At 38.5% G+C, this 16,187-nt stretch overlaps 1 protein-coding gene across 2 annotated transcripts in view; it reads right to left on the reverse strand.

Annotated features, from left to right (window-relative positions):
- LOC131067848 (protein GFS12) overlaps window positions 1–16,187 on the reverse strand; it is a 241,869-nt gene that overhangs the window by 7,471 nt on the left and 218,211 nt on the right. For both annotated transcript variants that reach the window (XM_058003020.2, XM_058003019.2), the window contains exon 16: window positions 15,902–16,037. In XM_058003020.2, the coding sequence (XP_057859003.2) occupies window positions 15,902–16,037 (136 nt within the window). The remainder of the gene's footprint in view (window positions 1–15,901; window positions 16,038–16,187) is intronic.

Here is a 16,187-nt window from a genome sequence, read left to right on the forward strand (position 1 = left end):
ATTATGCTGCTGCCACATAATTTCTAGTTTGCATGCCAAGTGTTTGATGATTTGTCAAGCAGTTGTAGTTGTTATTTTTAGTTACTTATATGCATCAAAATCAATTGGCATATCATTTCTATGACATTGTTAGTCAATCTTTCATGGTTAGAGGCATTCAAAACATTAATTGCAGTGTACAAGACCCAAACAATACAAACAGAAAACTCATAACAGCAAGTACAGACTTTGCAAGACAAGTGTTTGACAAAATTCCCAAGGGTAGAAATCAATGATTTAAGGGCAAAGTTAGTAAGGGTTCTTACATTGGTATCAGAGCTAAATCCTGCCATCCTGAGGGTTTAGCAATCACATGCAACCGCCTAAGGTTGGCTCTCACAGATATTACACTCACAGGCGAGCTTTGTTTGACAGGGAACAAGAATTTGACAGGCAGCCCGGCACCATGGGTGACAGGCAAGGGGGTAGCCCACCCAGAGGCGATAGGAATGAGGAGCAAGAAACAAGAAAAATTTTCAGAGTAATGGCTACAGGACAGCAGCAGATGGCTCGGGCCTTGCAGGCACTCACCACCATGATTGAGCGCATGAACCCACAAGACAGACAGAATCAGGAGCAAGGGGATAACAAGAGTGCAGTGGGGTCACCTAGAGCTCATAGGACTCATTCCAGGACAGCAGACAGGCCTACACGTCCTACCTTCATTAGAGATGAGCCTGAGGTAGCACCTACAGGAGAACCAGGAGAGGAGATGTTCGCAGATATCCTCATGGCTGCGAATGACGAATGGGATTTATTAACTCCACAGGTGCGAGAGAGGATGACATTCGAGAGATTTGTTAATCAGAGGAGAGAGCATTACAGGTCACTCAGACAGGATAGGAGGCCTAGAGGTCAAAATAGTGAGCTAAATAGAGTTACAGGCAAGCTTACTATGCCTACATTTGATGAGAGTGGTAAGATGACAGCTCAAGCTTGGATTCATAAGCTTGACACATTTTTGGCACTGAGGCCAATGACAGAGATTGAAGCTATCAAATACGCCACTTTGCATTTGGAGGGAGTAGCACATGATTGGTGGTACCATGGTATGGTAACACTTCAGCATAATCAGGTGACAGAGTACCAGGACTTCGTGGAAAGGTTGGTTGAAAGATTTGACAAGAAAGATCCAGAGGTTTACTTCCGGGACTTAGCACAACTGAAACAAACAGGCAACTTGGAGTATTTCATTGGTGAATTTCAGCGGTTGGCAGTCATGGTGCCAAACATTTCAGAGCGTAGATTGATAGTTCTTTTCATTGAGGGCCTATCCGAACCACTGAGAGGTTGGATAAAGGCATTTGATCCTATTTCTTTACAGGAAGCTATGAAAAAGGCAAGAAGTATGGAACATGCAGTCCCAACAAACAAATTTCAGTCCAAAGGAGCATCTTCTAGTAAGGATAACAAACCATTTTATAAAAAACCAGAGAGGACTGATTTTAAAAATGATTCTAAAGATAAAACTCCAGAACCTTTTGACAGAGAAACATTAAATGATTTGAGGAAGAAAAAATTATGTTTCTACTGTAAAGGACCCTATGATGCAAACCATGATTGTCCTCTTAGACCAAAGGGCAAAGCTAATAGAGTTATGTGGGCATACTATGAGGAATCAAAATCAGATAATTCAGATCAGCAGTCTGATATAGAGGAAATAGATGGTGAAAAAGAGGAAGACAAGGCTGAAAACTTGACTAAAATGGAGTCCAAGGATGGGGAAGGAGATGGGCAACTTAGGGAAGCTCGTCTCACAAGTATTAGGCAGGAAGGGTCATTCCGGATGAGAGGAGTGCTTGCTGGACAGCGAGTTATAACTTTGGTTGATACAGGTGCCACTCATAATTTCATTGATGCTAGGATGGTGGAGAAGCGTGGCATACAAACAAAGGAGTTTGGGGGAATTAGAGTGAGGGTAGCTGATGGCTATGTCCTCAAATGTGATCGTAAGATCACTGGACTCCCATTGAAAGTTAATAATTATGACTTTAAGGCAGATTTCTATGTTGTGCCTATGGGAGATACAGATATAGTCCTTGGGATGAGTTGGTTGCATGATATTGGGGAGTTCACTCTTAACCTCAAGGAGATGGAGATGAGGTTTAAAGTGAATGGGAAGACACATATTCTTAAGGCAATCAGGGACAGTGATCTTAGGATGGTTTCTTTCTGGAGGATGGCTAGATTGATTCGACATGATCAGGTAGAGTGGGCAGTAGAGTGCATGTTGATGCCATCACAGGAGGGGCAGCAGAAGATTGAATATCCTCCTGATATTCAGGAGCTTAGAGTTAAACACTCTAAGGTGTTCAGTGACATTCCACCAGGTAGACCACCAGACAGGGGTATTGAGCACATCATTGAGTTAGAGGAGGGGGTTAAACCCGTCATGATTACACCTTACAGGCATCCGAAGAGGTTGAAGGATGAAATTGAGAAAACCGTAAAGGAGTTACTTGCTATGGGCCACATTAGACCAAGTAAGTCTCCTTTCGCTTCTTCAGTGGTCTTAGTGAAGAAGAAGGATGTGACATTGAGGATGTGCATTGATTACAGGGTGCTTAATAGGAAGACAATTAAAAACAGGTACCCCATTCCTAGGATCGATGAGTTGATAGATGAGCTTCATGGAGCTTGCTTCTTCTCGAAGATAGATTTGAGATCAGGTTATCACCAGATTAGAGTTAGAGAGCAGGACATCGAGAAGACAGCCTTTAGATGTCATTGTGGCCATTTTGAGTTTGTAGTTATGCCATTTGGGCTAACTAACGCACCTGCTACTTTTCAGGCAACAATGAATCGGGTTTTCCATCCTCAGTTGAGGAAATTTGTACTTGTCTTCTTCGATGATATCTTGGTGTACAGTAGATCTTGGGAGGAGCACTTGGTTCACCTTGACACAGTGTTGGATATATTGGGCAGAGAGTCCTTGTATGCAAAGGAGTCGAAGTGTGATTTGGGCATGACAAAGTTGTTGTACTTGGGTCACATCATCAGTGCAGAGGGCGTACGCATGGATCCTGAAAAGATTCGTGCCATTGTGGAGTGGCCTTCACCGGTGAACCTTACACAGTTGAGGGGCTTTCTAGGATTATATGGTTTCTACAGGAGGTTTGTGGATGGATATTCTAGGCATGCAGCACCCTTGACAAATTTGATGAGAAAGGGAGCTTTCTTGTGGACTCCTGAGGCACAGGAGTGTTTTGAGAAATTTAAGGAGTTGATGACTTCTTGTCCAGTGTTAGCATTACCAGATTTCAGCAAACCTTTTGAGCTACACTGTGATGCTTCCGGGGAGGGCATTGGAGCGGTGCTTATGCAGGAGAAGCAACCTATTGCTTATGAGAGCAGAAAATTGAGAGGGCCAGAGCGGAGCTTCAGCATATATGATAAGGAGATGTTAGCCATTATGCATGCTTTGGCTAAATTCAGGCAATATTTGGTAGGTAGCAAATTTTGTATCAAAACCGACCATAATAGCCTAAAATACTTTTTGGGGCAACGAGATCTCAATGATAGGCAGCAAAAGTGGGTGAGCAAGTTACAGTCCTATGACTTTGACATTACATATTTTAAGGGGACACAAAATGTAGTTGCTGATGCCTTATCACGTAGGCCCCATTTGAGCCTATTGACAGACATATCGGAGGATTGGAGACACTTGATCCTTGCAAAGTATGCAAAGGATACTTGGGCAGCTGGATTCATAGATGGGAATATTCAGGACAGCAGATACACCCTTGTGAATGAGCTCATCATTTACAAAGGGCGAATATTTTTGGTTCCAGGATCAGCAGTGAGGAGGATGGTTCTGAAATCTTTTCATGATTCACCTATGGCAGGACATCCTGGTTACTACAAGACATACCGGTAGATTAGAGAGCGCTTCACATGGAAAGGGCTCAAAGCAGAGGTACTTCAGTATGTTAGGGAGTGTCCCACCTGCCAGCAAAATAAGCAAGAACACTCCTATCCAGCCGGTTTACTTCAGCCACTTCCGATTCCTGATAGGAAGTGGGAGTGTTTGTCTATGGACTTCATCACAGGACTGCCTAGAGCCCAAGGCAGGGACTGCATATATGTGGTTGTGGATCGCCTTATGAAGTTTGCACACTTCTTTCCAATCACTGCTACATACACTGCTACACAGGTGGCAGAGTTGTTCTTCAAGGAGATATTCAGATTACATGGCTTACCTCAGAGCATCGTGAGTGACAGGGACAGCAGGTTTATGAGTCACTTTTGGCAGGAGCTATTCAGGTTGTGTGCGACAGAGCTCACTCCGAGTACTAGCTACCACCCTCAGACTGATGGTCAGACGGAGATAGTGAACAAATGGGTGGAGGGATATCTCAGAAATTATATAGCAGGGCAATAGAAGGCATGGGTAAAGTGGATTTATCTCTGTGAGTATTGCTACAATACCACTTATCACATGTCTATTCAGATGTCACCATTTATGGCCCTGTATGGGTATGAGGCACCCAATTTTATGGATCTGCTTTTGAGTGACAGTAGAGTGCCCAATGCAGGTGATTTATTACAGGAGAGTCAAGACATTGTTAAGACTCTCAAGGATAATATAACTAAGGCACAGAATCAGCAGAAGCAGTATGCAGATCAAAAGAGGACTGAGCAGACTTTTGAGGTTGGAGATATGGTGTATCTTATGCTGCAGCCTTACCGTCAATCCTCTCTCAAGAAGAGTGGTGCCAAGAAACTTAAGCCACGATATTATGGTCCATTTAGGATTATCAGGAAAGTGGGAGAGGTGGCTTATGAGTTAGATTTGCCGGCGGAGAGCAAGGTGCACAACGTTTTTCATGTGTCACGCCTCAAGAAGGCGCTAGGACATCACATTGTGCCTTCTACAGTACTACCACCCTTGGATGATGAGGGAAAATTGGTATTGGTGCCAGAGGCTATCATTGATTTCAGAGAAAGGAACCTGAGGCGGCATACTAAAAGAGAGTACTTGGTGAAATGGAAGGACCTATCAGTAGAGGATGCGACATGGGAGAATGAGGAGATTTTGCAGCATCCAGAGTTGAAGTTGCTTGAGGACAAGCAATTTCAGGAAGGGCGGACTGTAATGTCCCCACCTTTTTAGCATCTCAGTGGAGTTCTTAGCCTTTACATTCTCCAAAGGCTAAGTGGAGAAATATGGAGAAATTGATTAAATTAATTTCTTATTAAGTCATTAAATAAAATAAAATAAAAAAAGGTGACTTTATATTTAATTAATTTAATTAAAAGTGACTTAAGTGATTTATTTAAATATTTTAATGTTATTATAAAGTTATAAAGTAACTTTATAATAATAAAGTCACTTTAATATTATAATGTGTGAATATGTCTTTAATCCCACATTGGCCAAGAAAGTGTTCGAGCTCTCATAAGAAAGAATAAAAAGGGACTTAAGAGCTCATTTTATATCATCCATCCAAAGAATTGATATTTGTTTGTTATGAACTTGGGAGAAGAAGCCAAGGGTTTCTGATTCAGTCAGCCATTGGAGAGCGACAATTCTTCAGTGTTGCAACCATTTGAGGTGGTGAAATATCCACTGAATTTGGCATTTCAGGAGAGCTTCATTCTGGAGTTCTATTTGGGCTTTAAAAAGAAGGGAAGACATCTAGGGTATGCAGATTTTCGAATATATATCAATTGCAGACCTACAGTTTCATTTGGCAGCCATTAAAAATCAGAATTGAAGCAATCATTTCAAGATACAATTGTTGCTACAGTACCCGCGCTACAGTAGACGCTACAGTAACCGCACTACAGTAGACGCTACAGTACTCGCGCTACAGTAATCCGTGAATAGTGAAACGCTACAGTGGCGTGAATAGTGACGTGCTACAGTACTAAGAAATCAGGCATTTAATTGGCAAATTATTCGTAGCTACAGCAGGAACGTGTTTAATTGGCAGTCCATTGAAGAGTGGAGACCATCATTTGCAGCAAGCATTTTACATATCAGGTTCTCTAATTTTGCTGTCATAAGTTTTGGAAATTACATGTTATACCTTCGTAACTATTTGGTGTGAGAATAACTAATGAAAACTTCATTATGCTGCTGCCACATAATTTCTAGTTTGTATGCCAAGTGTTTGATGATTTGTCAAGCAGCTGTAATTGTTATTTTTAGTTACTTATATGCATCAAAATCAATTGGCATATCATTTCTATGACATTGTTAGTCAATCTTTCATGGTTAGAGGCATTCAAAACATTAATTGCAGTGTACAAAACCCAAACAATACAAACAGAAAACTCATAACAGCAAGTACAGACTTTGCAAGACAAGTGTTTGACAAAATTCCCAAGGGTAGAAATCAATGATTTAAGGGCAAAGTTAGTAAGGGTTCTTACATAAATAAAACAAACAATAATAAACAATACAAGAATGACTCGATACACAATGATTTCCACTTGATATGAAGTCAATCTCACTGCTATATCTGAATTAACAATTAGGTGTATGCAAATGATCTTGATCAATATGTGTGTGAACTAAGTATAATGCCACTTATGTTATCTATAAATGGGTTATCTCTGCTTTTCCTGATATGTTCGATGACGTGTATGCAATGATCTGTCTGAAGAAGATAGCTGTAAAGCTATATAAACTGCTGTCTCAGATATTCCAATGAGACTCTGCAGATGTAAACTGGTACCACCTTGCTATGATACGTTGCTGTTCCTGGTGTTAAGTTATATGTTCGCAACAGTTGTATAATATGTTGTTCCTGATTTTGGCAGTGAATGCCTGCAATAATGGTGGGGCTGTCTCTGATATACGTTTGGTTGGTGTATGCACCTGATTCTTGGGCCTTCGGCCTTGCTCACTATGAGCTCTTCCAAACTGGAATAAGAAATAAGAAATAAAAACAATCGACGCTTGAGAGGATGGATTCGATCCTCATTAAATATCTTACAAGATTGAAGAGTTGTAACATTTGAATGTCAAGAGACAGGTCTCATAACAGATCGCATCTCTTCATTATCAATCGGTTTATACTAATGATTATTGATAACTCTTAATCGCTGCTTCTTTTATTGAATATATCATATCTTAATGATCATTAGTCTTCTATCTTAATCAACCTTATCGACCTTTAATTCTGGTCGCCTCCTTAATAAAGATAAATGGGGTTCTTTGCTAATCGCTTCATATAGAGACACTTCACCATAATTCCTTTCATTGAATATGATATCATTTAGTAGTTCGATACTATGATTGCTATCGATTCAACGTTGGATGATTACAGACTCCAATCATTAGTAGCATATTTATTGAAGTGGATCAACTTCATAATCGGTTGATCATCATGTTCGAAAGCTTGATATACTTGGTATCTTGATTGCCATCCCAAAGAATTACGAATCATTATAATTATATTGCTTTATTACTAAACTGTCCAAATCGTTAAATTGTTATTTTCTTATAAACATTGCTATCTTGGATTATTGTTTATTGTGATTCGCCGGCTCCGATATTATTGCAGACCATGTAATGTCGTCTCACAAGGAATTGCCTATGTAGTATATGCATTAGCTAGGCACATAAGGTATAAAGGATTGATATGCAAAGGAGAGGTAGGCATCAAGAAAGGACAGCTCAAGGTGTATGATTGTTATCCTCAGTTGCGGTTACATGAAAAACAACCATTTAGGAGAGTCAATGATGGGTTCACAATGTATCTCACCCGGTTGTTGCAAGGAGGACTCCACATGAGACTATCTAAAGGAGCAATGGCATTGGTAGAAAAGTTTGGTTTGTGGTTCATCCAATTTCCCACCTTCTCATAAATCAGGATTCAAGGTTGTTCATACCATCCATATCGTCTTCCACGATATCCTACTGATAGGATGGTACCACTTGAAGTGGTAAGGCAGTTGACAGAGTTTGATTTCATCCAAAAGGAGGAAGGAAGACAAGGAATTTCATACCCTATCTCAATTGGTAAGCCGATGGAGGCATGTTATTCAGCCCAAGCCGCTGAGACAGCAAACATGGAGATAGAGTTTTATCAGCTTGGTGTGTATGAGCAAAGGTCACACTTTGATCCTTACCATAGAGTGCCTACCATCGGAGGAAAAAGGTTCAAACATAGAATTGATATGGAGGACTATTGGGCAAATCTAGCAAATGAGTTCGAGATTAGAAAGAAGATGTGGTCCAGGATGTGAATTGACTTCATCAAGAAATGTAACATCTTCCCAATTCTGGATCAGGTTGAAGATGAAGGGGAGCAAGTATTACTTCAATATGAGCAGGAGAAAGATAAACCTATCCTAACACCTAGTGGGTCACAACCTGAACTCACCGATATCAACACTTTAATGATATATTGGATAATTCAAGATAGTGGGTTGATCAGCAAATCAATAACTTGAGAAGCCAGGGGATATCACTCACATATGGTAAGATGGATGAAGATTCCTCCTCCAAAAAGGATGAAGCAATGAAGAGCAACGAAGAAATAACCAGTGAAGGAGAAGTTCAAGTCTCCAGAAAAAGGAAGAATGCAAGTACTAAGGAAGTTGCTAATGCTTTATCCAGAAAAAAGAAGTCAAAGATGAACACTATCTCTTCAATCACAAGTACTTACTCAGTAGGAGAGTTGGGAATGAACCGAACTTCAGTTGAAGAAGACAACTTGGGAAATGAGCAACGGATAGAACCTACTTGTGACCAAGGAAAAACATCACCAATTCCGAATTGTGTGGAAGAAGAAAGAATAATCCTAATGGAAGATTTAGAAGGTCATAATCAAAACATAAGTGGAAATCAAGATGAAGTTGCCTCCCACGAAGCCAATAGAGATAGCAGATTGGAAGAAGGTATGGAGTTATGTACAGTTCCTAATTGGTTAAAAGAAAGGATGAAAAAGAAAGCAAGTGTAGAAGTTAAACCTATTGGAGGCGTAGATGATTTCTTTGCAAGGATTAATCAAGCTAAGGAATGAAAGAAGGCAAAGAAGTTCTCCCATATCTCTAGGGATGATTCAGGATCACGCATACTACAAATAGCAATCCCTATCATGGATGAGCCCAGAGATAAGATCATAGCCATGGAATATGAAGTCCAAACAGTTGACCTTGGACACGCTACTAAGGAACAAGAGTTCCAAGAGGTGGGGGATAATCTCATATCCATCTGACGAAGGCTTTGCAAAGCAGAAGAAAAGAAGGATAAGATAGAGGCAGAAAATGCAAGATTAAAGGAGTATATACAAAGCCTGGTGAAACCAATTAGACAAGAAGATGAAACATTTGTTCCACCTCCTTCCATCTCCCAGGAGTCATTCGAGAATCTTGAAGCAATGAGCAGTTCAAATCAAGGATTGAAGAGATGGATGGGAAATATCTCAAAGCAAGAAGAAGAATTTCTACAAGAGGTGGTGAGAATATATAATGAAGTAGTAATGTTTAGAGGAAGGCTTCAAAGCATGGAAAATCAGTGAGAAGACCTCCCAATGGCACAAGACAAGATGATTGCTCGTCTCAAGGTGCTGCGATATATTCCGACTCAAGTATTGATACAAGAGGGTGTAATTCAAGAAGGTAACATTTATGACTTCCATCGTTGGCATAGTTCATTGATGATGATTAAGACAGCACTTGATTAATAAAGACATTGAAGTGTGGTGTTTATATCCAATCTTTGAAGCAATTGCATGGTTATTCATCTTCTCAATTCAAGCTTTAGAATTTTGTTTAAGTATTTAAGTTGAATGTTAGATTGTTGTGTATGATGCATGGTGAAACTCATAATCCATACCACTAGCAGTTTGTTGATTGCAAATAAACCTTGCGTGGTCAACTGGAATTCATAAATGTGCTTTAGTTCTATCTGTTATTCAATCATTGATATGTATCCAATTGATAGTGTCTATGTTTGGTAATAATTGGAAAACTTATTTGATCTCCTTAGAAGATTGCACTAGTTTTGGTGGAGTTGTTCTTGTATGGCGATGCTAAGACTAGTAGAGTTTCACTAGTAATCATCCTTCATCCTTGCATTCGAGGCATAGCTTAGCATCTCTAAACCCTCATCTTTTGCAATTTAAAAAAAAAAATAATCTAGTAGAAGTAGTAAGTGAGCCTCATTGCATAGCATTCTAAAGAAGACCATTCGTTGAAGATTGAGGATACATATTCTAAGAAGTTACATAAGGCCCCTTAAAGGAATAGCAATCACAATGACCAATTGTGCTTATCTGCACGTCATGACCCGACATTTATGAACCTTGGAGTTGTCTCAATTGATCCTTAAGCTAATCTTCAACATTTGAGTAACTTTGTTCAAGAGAGGATAAGATACCTTGGTATTTTATTCTGTGTTTGATTGTGCATAAAAACGCATCTACACAACCCCTGCCAATGTGATATGGCATATATGGCGAGAACAAAATGCAAGAATTTTCAAGGAATTGGAGTCAGGTTTGGACACCGTATTTTCAAAAATTGAAATAGGTATTAGCAAAAATCAAAACATGGTTGTATTTTAGAAGAAATGCAGGTACTACTCAACATGGGACGATCGAATAACTCGACATGGGACGATCGAATAACTACCTAGAAGCATCTAGTTCCCCCAAAAGGAGACTTCATAAAACAAAAAGCAGATCGAACATAGGTAAAATGGGAATTTTCCCCTGCTAGCAGAATAAAGCTAAACTTCGACAAGGCATCGCAATCAAACCCTAGCCGATTGAGATGTGGGTTTATAATCCCAGATCACAATGGAAATCCATTATGGCTAGGGGCGGTCAAATCACTTGATGGAAGCAACAACAAATCGGAATTGAAAACACCATATGAAGGCGTTAATTGGTGTAGGAATCAAAATATGAAGGAGATCGATATAAAGAGTGATTCGCTATTAATAGTTAATGACATATCGACAAACAAAGCGACAAGTTGGAAACTCCAGCAATGGGTGGATAACATAAAATAAATTTTTAACAATATGGATAATTATTCCATAAGGCACTTATATCAAGAAGCAAATTGGGCGGTAAATTTCCCTTTCAAAAACTACCATCGAGGAGACTAAGATTGTAATTACGGGGGACAATTTATGGGAAGGCCTGCAAGATTTTTAATCGATAGTGAAAGAAGAGATAGAATGATGGCGGCCTTACAATAAAGGATCTACCCACGTCTAGTAGGGACTTACAGTAGCAACTTCTAAGAGTCATGGTTGAGGGAGAGATGTATTGAATCAAAAGGTGCGGAGCTCGAGCGGCATTAGCAAGCAAACAACATTTATGTGGGGTTCGATAATGGCAAGCTCAACGGCCACATCCAAAGTCTAAAATGATTTCCTCTCTATCAAAGGCATCAGGTGCAACTACAATCAAAAGGGCGTGGATGAGCAGTTGAAGGAGGTTTTCTCCTTCACTAGAGTTGTGGAGAGCATGCAAGTGGCCATAGCCTCCAATAGGATGGACACTTTTGCTTATTTAGTTAGGTTAAACAAGGATGCATTAAACCTTGCACAAATTAAACGGCTTTAGGAAGTTTTGAAAGCCATTCGTATTTTGTTGTACATTCTATGTAATTGAATCTTTTTGTTTTTAATGCAAAGGGAGCTACCCCCATGGTAGCAATATGCCACACACACACACACATTTCAAACTTAATTACTATTTTATTAGTTGTCCGATTTTTCCTTTTGCCAAACTCAAAGATGAACATTCACCTTGTGACATGGTCCAAATCCTAATTTGTTCATAGAAAACTATCCAAATTAATTTTAAATAATATCAATATTACCTTCCATATCTATTAGTTACTAGCAGATTTATATTATTTAGTACCAAATACTTATCAATAATTTAATAACTATCTATAGTATTTAAAAACTTTAATATTAAATATTTAATCTATTTAATAACTTATTATAATATACTTGAAAACACAAGCCATAATATGATATGGATAGAATGACATTAATACAGCTTTTTAGAATATAGTTAAACAATTAGATCTAATATTTATATACTATAGAATTTAGACATACATATATTATTTTTATATTTTTCTTGTATGGACATACCCAGCTGCCCTATAACAACATATCATATATATTTACTCATATCTATACTTAATTCTAATTTGATAACTTAGGATATACCTCTATAAAGGTGGAATAAGTGAATGAGAAAATGTAGACCTTTTTGACCTTCACATATCCAAACAATAAGGGTGTCCTTCGATGCTTTTATTTTATCTTGGCTACTAAAGCCGTCATTCTTTGAAGAGGTAAACCTATGTCGCAAGGTTCACTGCCTCTAGCCCCATATTGGACATAACAGGTCTAGATCTAGGAGTGGGTACCCTAGGGATCCATCTTAGGAATAGCCCTAACAATGCCCTTGTAATAATCACCAATAAAGTGTTGGTTCCATACCGATAATTAATGTAGAAACATTCATTCCATCCTCCCATAATCACATAATGATTAGCTCAAGCATACCTCATACATAGGGCAACCATCTTATATACACATCACAAGTACAAATTGTGACTAACTTAAGCATATGTCACATACGCACAATGTAGATGATTCACTTATATACAACATGTTAATACATAGAGTGACTATCATGAATAAATTAAACATCACATTTCACATAACAATCAACTAGTAAAATGGAAATGGATGCAACCTACTACATGTATCCCACTACCTCGTTCAACCTACTACATGTATCCCACTACCTAGTTTACAATAACATAAGCCCATAAGTAAATCCCATGTGGAAAAGGAATGTCGTTGCATCCCATACTACATTGTGGGTCCATCATTTTTTCCAATCCATAGTTGTTAGCTACAATGATTATTAAGCATCCCATACTACTTGATATCATCATTGGCAAGGGCATAAGTATAACAATGTGCACAATACCTAGGGCCATTTACACAAATACAAGGTGAACAATTAGTGACTGACACATACATAGTTAGTCACTAACACATACACAATGAGTGATTAACACATACACAATGGCCAACTAGCAATAGGAACCAAATGTGAGACTACTGCATGCATCTTCTCATTACCTAATTCACTAACACCTCTTTTAGTGCGACCTATCTAGGAAATGAATGTCAATACTACACTATTTTTCAAGCATCTCATACTACTTGACATTATCATTGGCAAGGGCATAAGTATAACAATGTGCACAATACCTAAGGCCATTTACACAAGTACACAAAGAGTGACCAACACAAACATAGTGAGTCACTAACACATACACAATGACCAACTACCAATAGGAAGCATATATGACACTACTACTAATTCACTAACACCTACTCTTTTAGTGAAACCTAGCTAGAAATGAATATCTATGCATCTCATACTACACCATGGGTCCCATCATTTTTCTCAATCGTTTGCACTAGCTGTGATTATGGGTAAGTATCGCATACTACTTGCGATCATCACTAGGTAAGAAGTGTAACAAAACACATCACATAAGATCATTAATTCCCACGATGTATATAACCATTGAGTCATTGGATTCATACGTCTATCATCTCTAGGCCACTAATGACAAGTCTATCAAACCTAGAAGGGGGTAGTACCTACCTAACATTAGCCCCTTCACCAACATGCATCAATCACCTCCATGCTATTGGTGATAGACAACTATTCCCAAAGATACAATGAATAGCTCTAGGCATCCATCGCCTGCATGACATTGGTGATAACCAACTAATCACTCTTGTAACATAACATGGATAGCTCTCGGCATCATCACCTCCATTCTCCTAGTGAAAACCAGCTAATCCTCAAGATATGGCAAATAGCTCTAGGAATTTGTCGCCTGCATGACATTGGTGATAACCAACTAATCACTCTTGTAACATAATATGGATAGCTCTCAGCACTATCACCTCCATTCTACTAGTGAAAACCAGCTAATCCTCAAGATATGGCAAATAGCTCTAGGAAATTGTCACCTGCATGCTAATGGATAGCTCCAAGCATCCATCACCTACATGCCATTGGTGACAACCAACTAATCACTCATGTTTTGTAACATGGATAGCTCCTAGCATTGTCACCTTCGTGCTATGAGTGAAAATCAACTAATCCTCAAGATATTGTAGATAGCTCTAGGAATTGGTCAGCTACACAATAATGGTTATAGCCAACTAATCGCTCCAATACCAAACTAGATTTAGATTATGGGGGTCTTCTGGTCATGTACACACAATCTACACATCACAGGGGTTCACAAGTACTAATCAAGTGCACCTAGATATGCATATCATAATCAAGTAATCCGTGAGCCTATACAAAAAGTTCTATGGGTTTGGACTCAAATTTTACAAATTCATAAGAATCACATTGAACCCACATGAGTTGGCCTCTATTCAACACATACACAAACAAATTAAATAATCAAATCCATTCACTTGATTCAAACTGTTATCTAGAACAAACTATTCAAAAATGCAATCCTTATTAGACAAATAGAAGGGCAAAATATCCAACCTTACCCAGTGATACTTATAGTTTTGACTAGAAATGGCAGAGGCGATCCTAAGGAATGTCATCCCAAATTCAATCCAAAATAAAGCACATAGCTACAACAAGTAGGCTATCTATCGCCAATAGGAATACTCATTTTCAACCCATTAGATCCTATTAACTTAACTTTAGATCATTATTTAATACAAGTTATCAAGTTTCCTTAACTCATTCATAACCATCTAATGCAAATGTCAACCTCAGAATAAAGCATATTGAAGAGGGAAGGTTGAACAAATTAAGGAACAAACTCCAATTTTGGAGTTATCCCCTAAACCCTCCCCTACTAACTTAGGTCATAGGAGCATCCTTCACCGAAGGACTATCTACTTACTCACTTTCAAATGAGATTGAAGTCACATCTAGTTCTCTTCTCTAAATCTCTCAAAGAACATACACCTAAAATTCCTACATACTTTCAAATGAGATTAAATTGCAAAGGATGTGGAGCTTGGATTTACTGTATAGATGATATTGTTGATTTGGAGAGGAAGCTAGAAGCCCAATGGCAAATGAAGAGACATAAGGCAAGGTATGAATAGGGGTTTCATCTCTTGCACATCATATGCCCAATGCTCATGTTGAGAATGATATTGTTCCTCAACAGGAAGCTTTACCATCTATTTCAAGGGAATCAATACAGCCACCGAGAAGCTATAGTCATAGAAGAAATTTGTAGATTGTGATTATGGATTTTTAATTTTTATTATGGCGTATAACACTATGATGTATATTAAACTTGTTTCTTAATCAATATATGCAGGAAAACTATTTATGAGTTCTCTAAAGTTGTTTTAAGCATGCTTATGAAAATTATTTTATAAATTTATGTGTTTTTTAATATTTAGAAAACTTGCCAAGTTTTTGCCCAGTCCCAAGGTCAGCCAAATTTCTGCCAAGTCTGAGTTATTGAACTATGGTTGATACATAGGTTATAAATTTAACCAACCAATAAATATCTCATTTCATCGGTATTATGGTACCTGATTACTGATTGTGAAAAGGTAGGCACATAAAATTAAATTTCGTTGCTCTATCACGATTCACAACCTTAATGAGGATAAAGAAGATTGCCTGCTTTAAACAGTAATAAGTTAGGTGGCTTCTTAACAAGGAAGAATTTTCTTTTCAAGTTTAGCATATAAAAGTATAGCAACATAGGTTCCTCGATATATGTCTAGTATGCAAAATCTAACAAAAATTATGCCTGCACAGATAAGGAGTCTTCCCTGTACAGATACAAATGAACATCACAAAGAAAGAGAATGGAAAAGAAATGAGGCTTGTATATTTACCTGACCATATGGCCTAGAAAGAGAAGAAAGACCAATCTTACTTCCAGAGGCAGAAAGCATATCATGACCCCAAATGGAAAAGCTAGAAACTCCATCTGAGTGCCCCCTGAAGACCTGCAGTTGTGTAGGCCAGCTTCTGCAGCATGTACAGAGTCTCAGAAAAGCATACAAGATAAAAAGCAACCAATGCATTTGGTATAAAATATAATCCAGTGGTAACAAACAGTGGAACATAAAATCAATCCTGTCTTACTAAACACTTAAATTTGAATCCAAAGAATGCAAA

The sequence above is a fragment of the Cryptomeria japonica genome, chromosome 8 (genome assembly GCF_030272615.1).
Source record: "Cryptomeria japonica chromosome 8, Sugi_1.0, whole genome shotgun sequence".
NCBI lineage: Eukaryota > Viridiplantae > Streptophyta > Pinopsida > Cupressales > Cupressaceae > Cryptomeria > Cryptomeria japonica.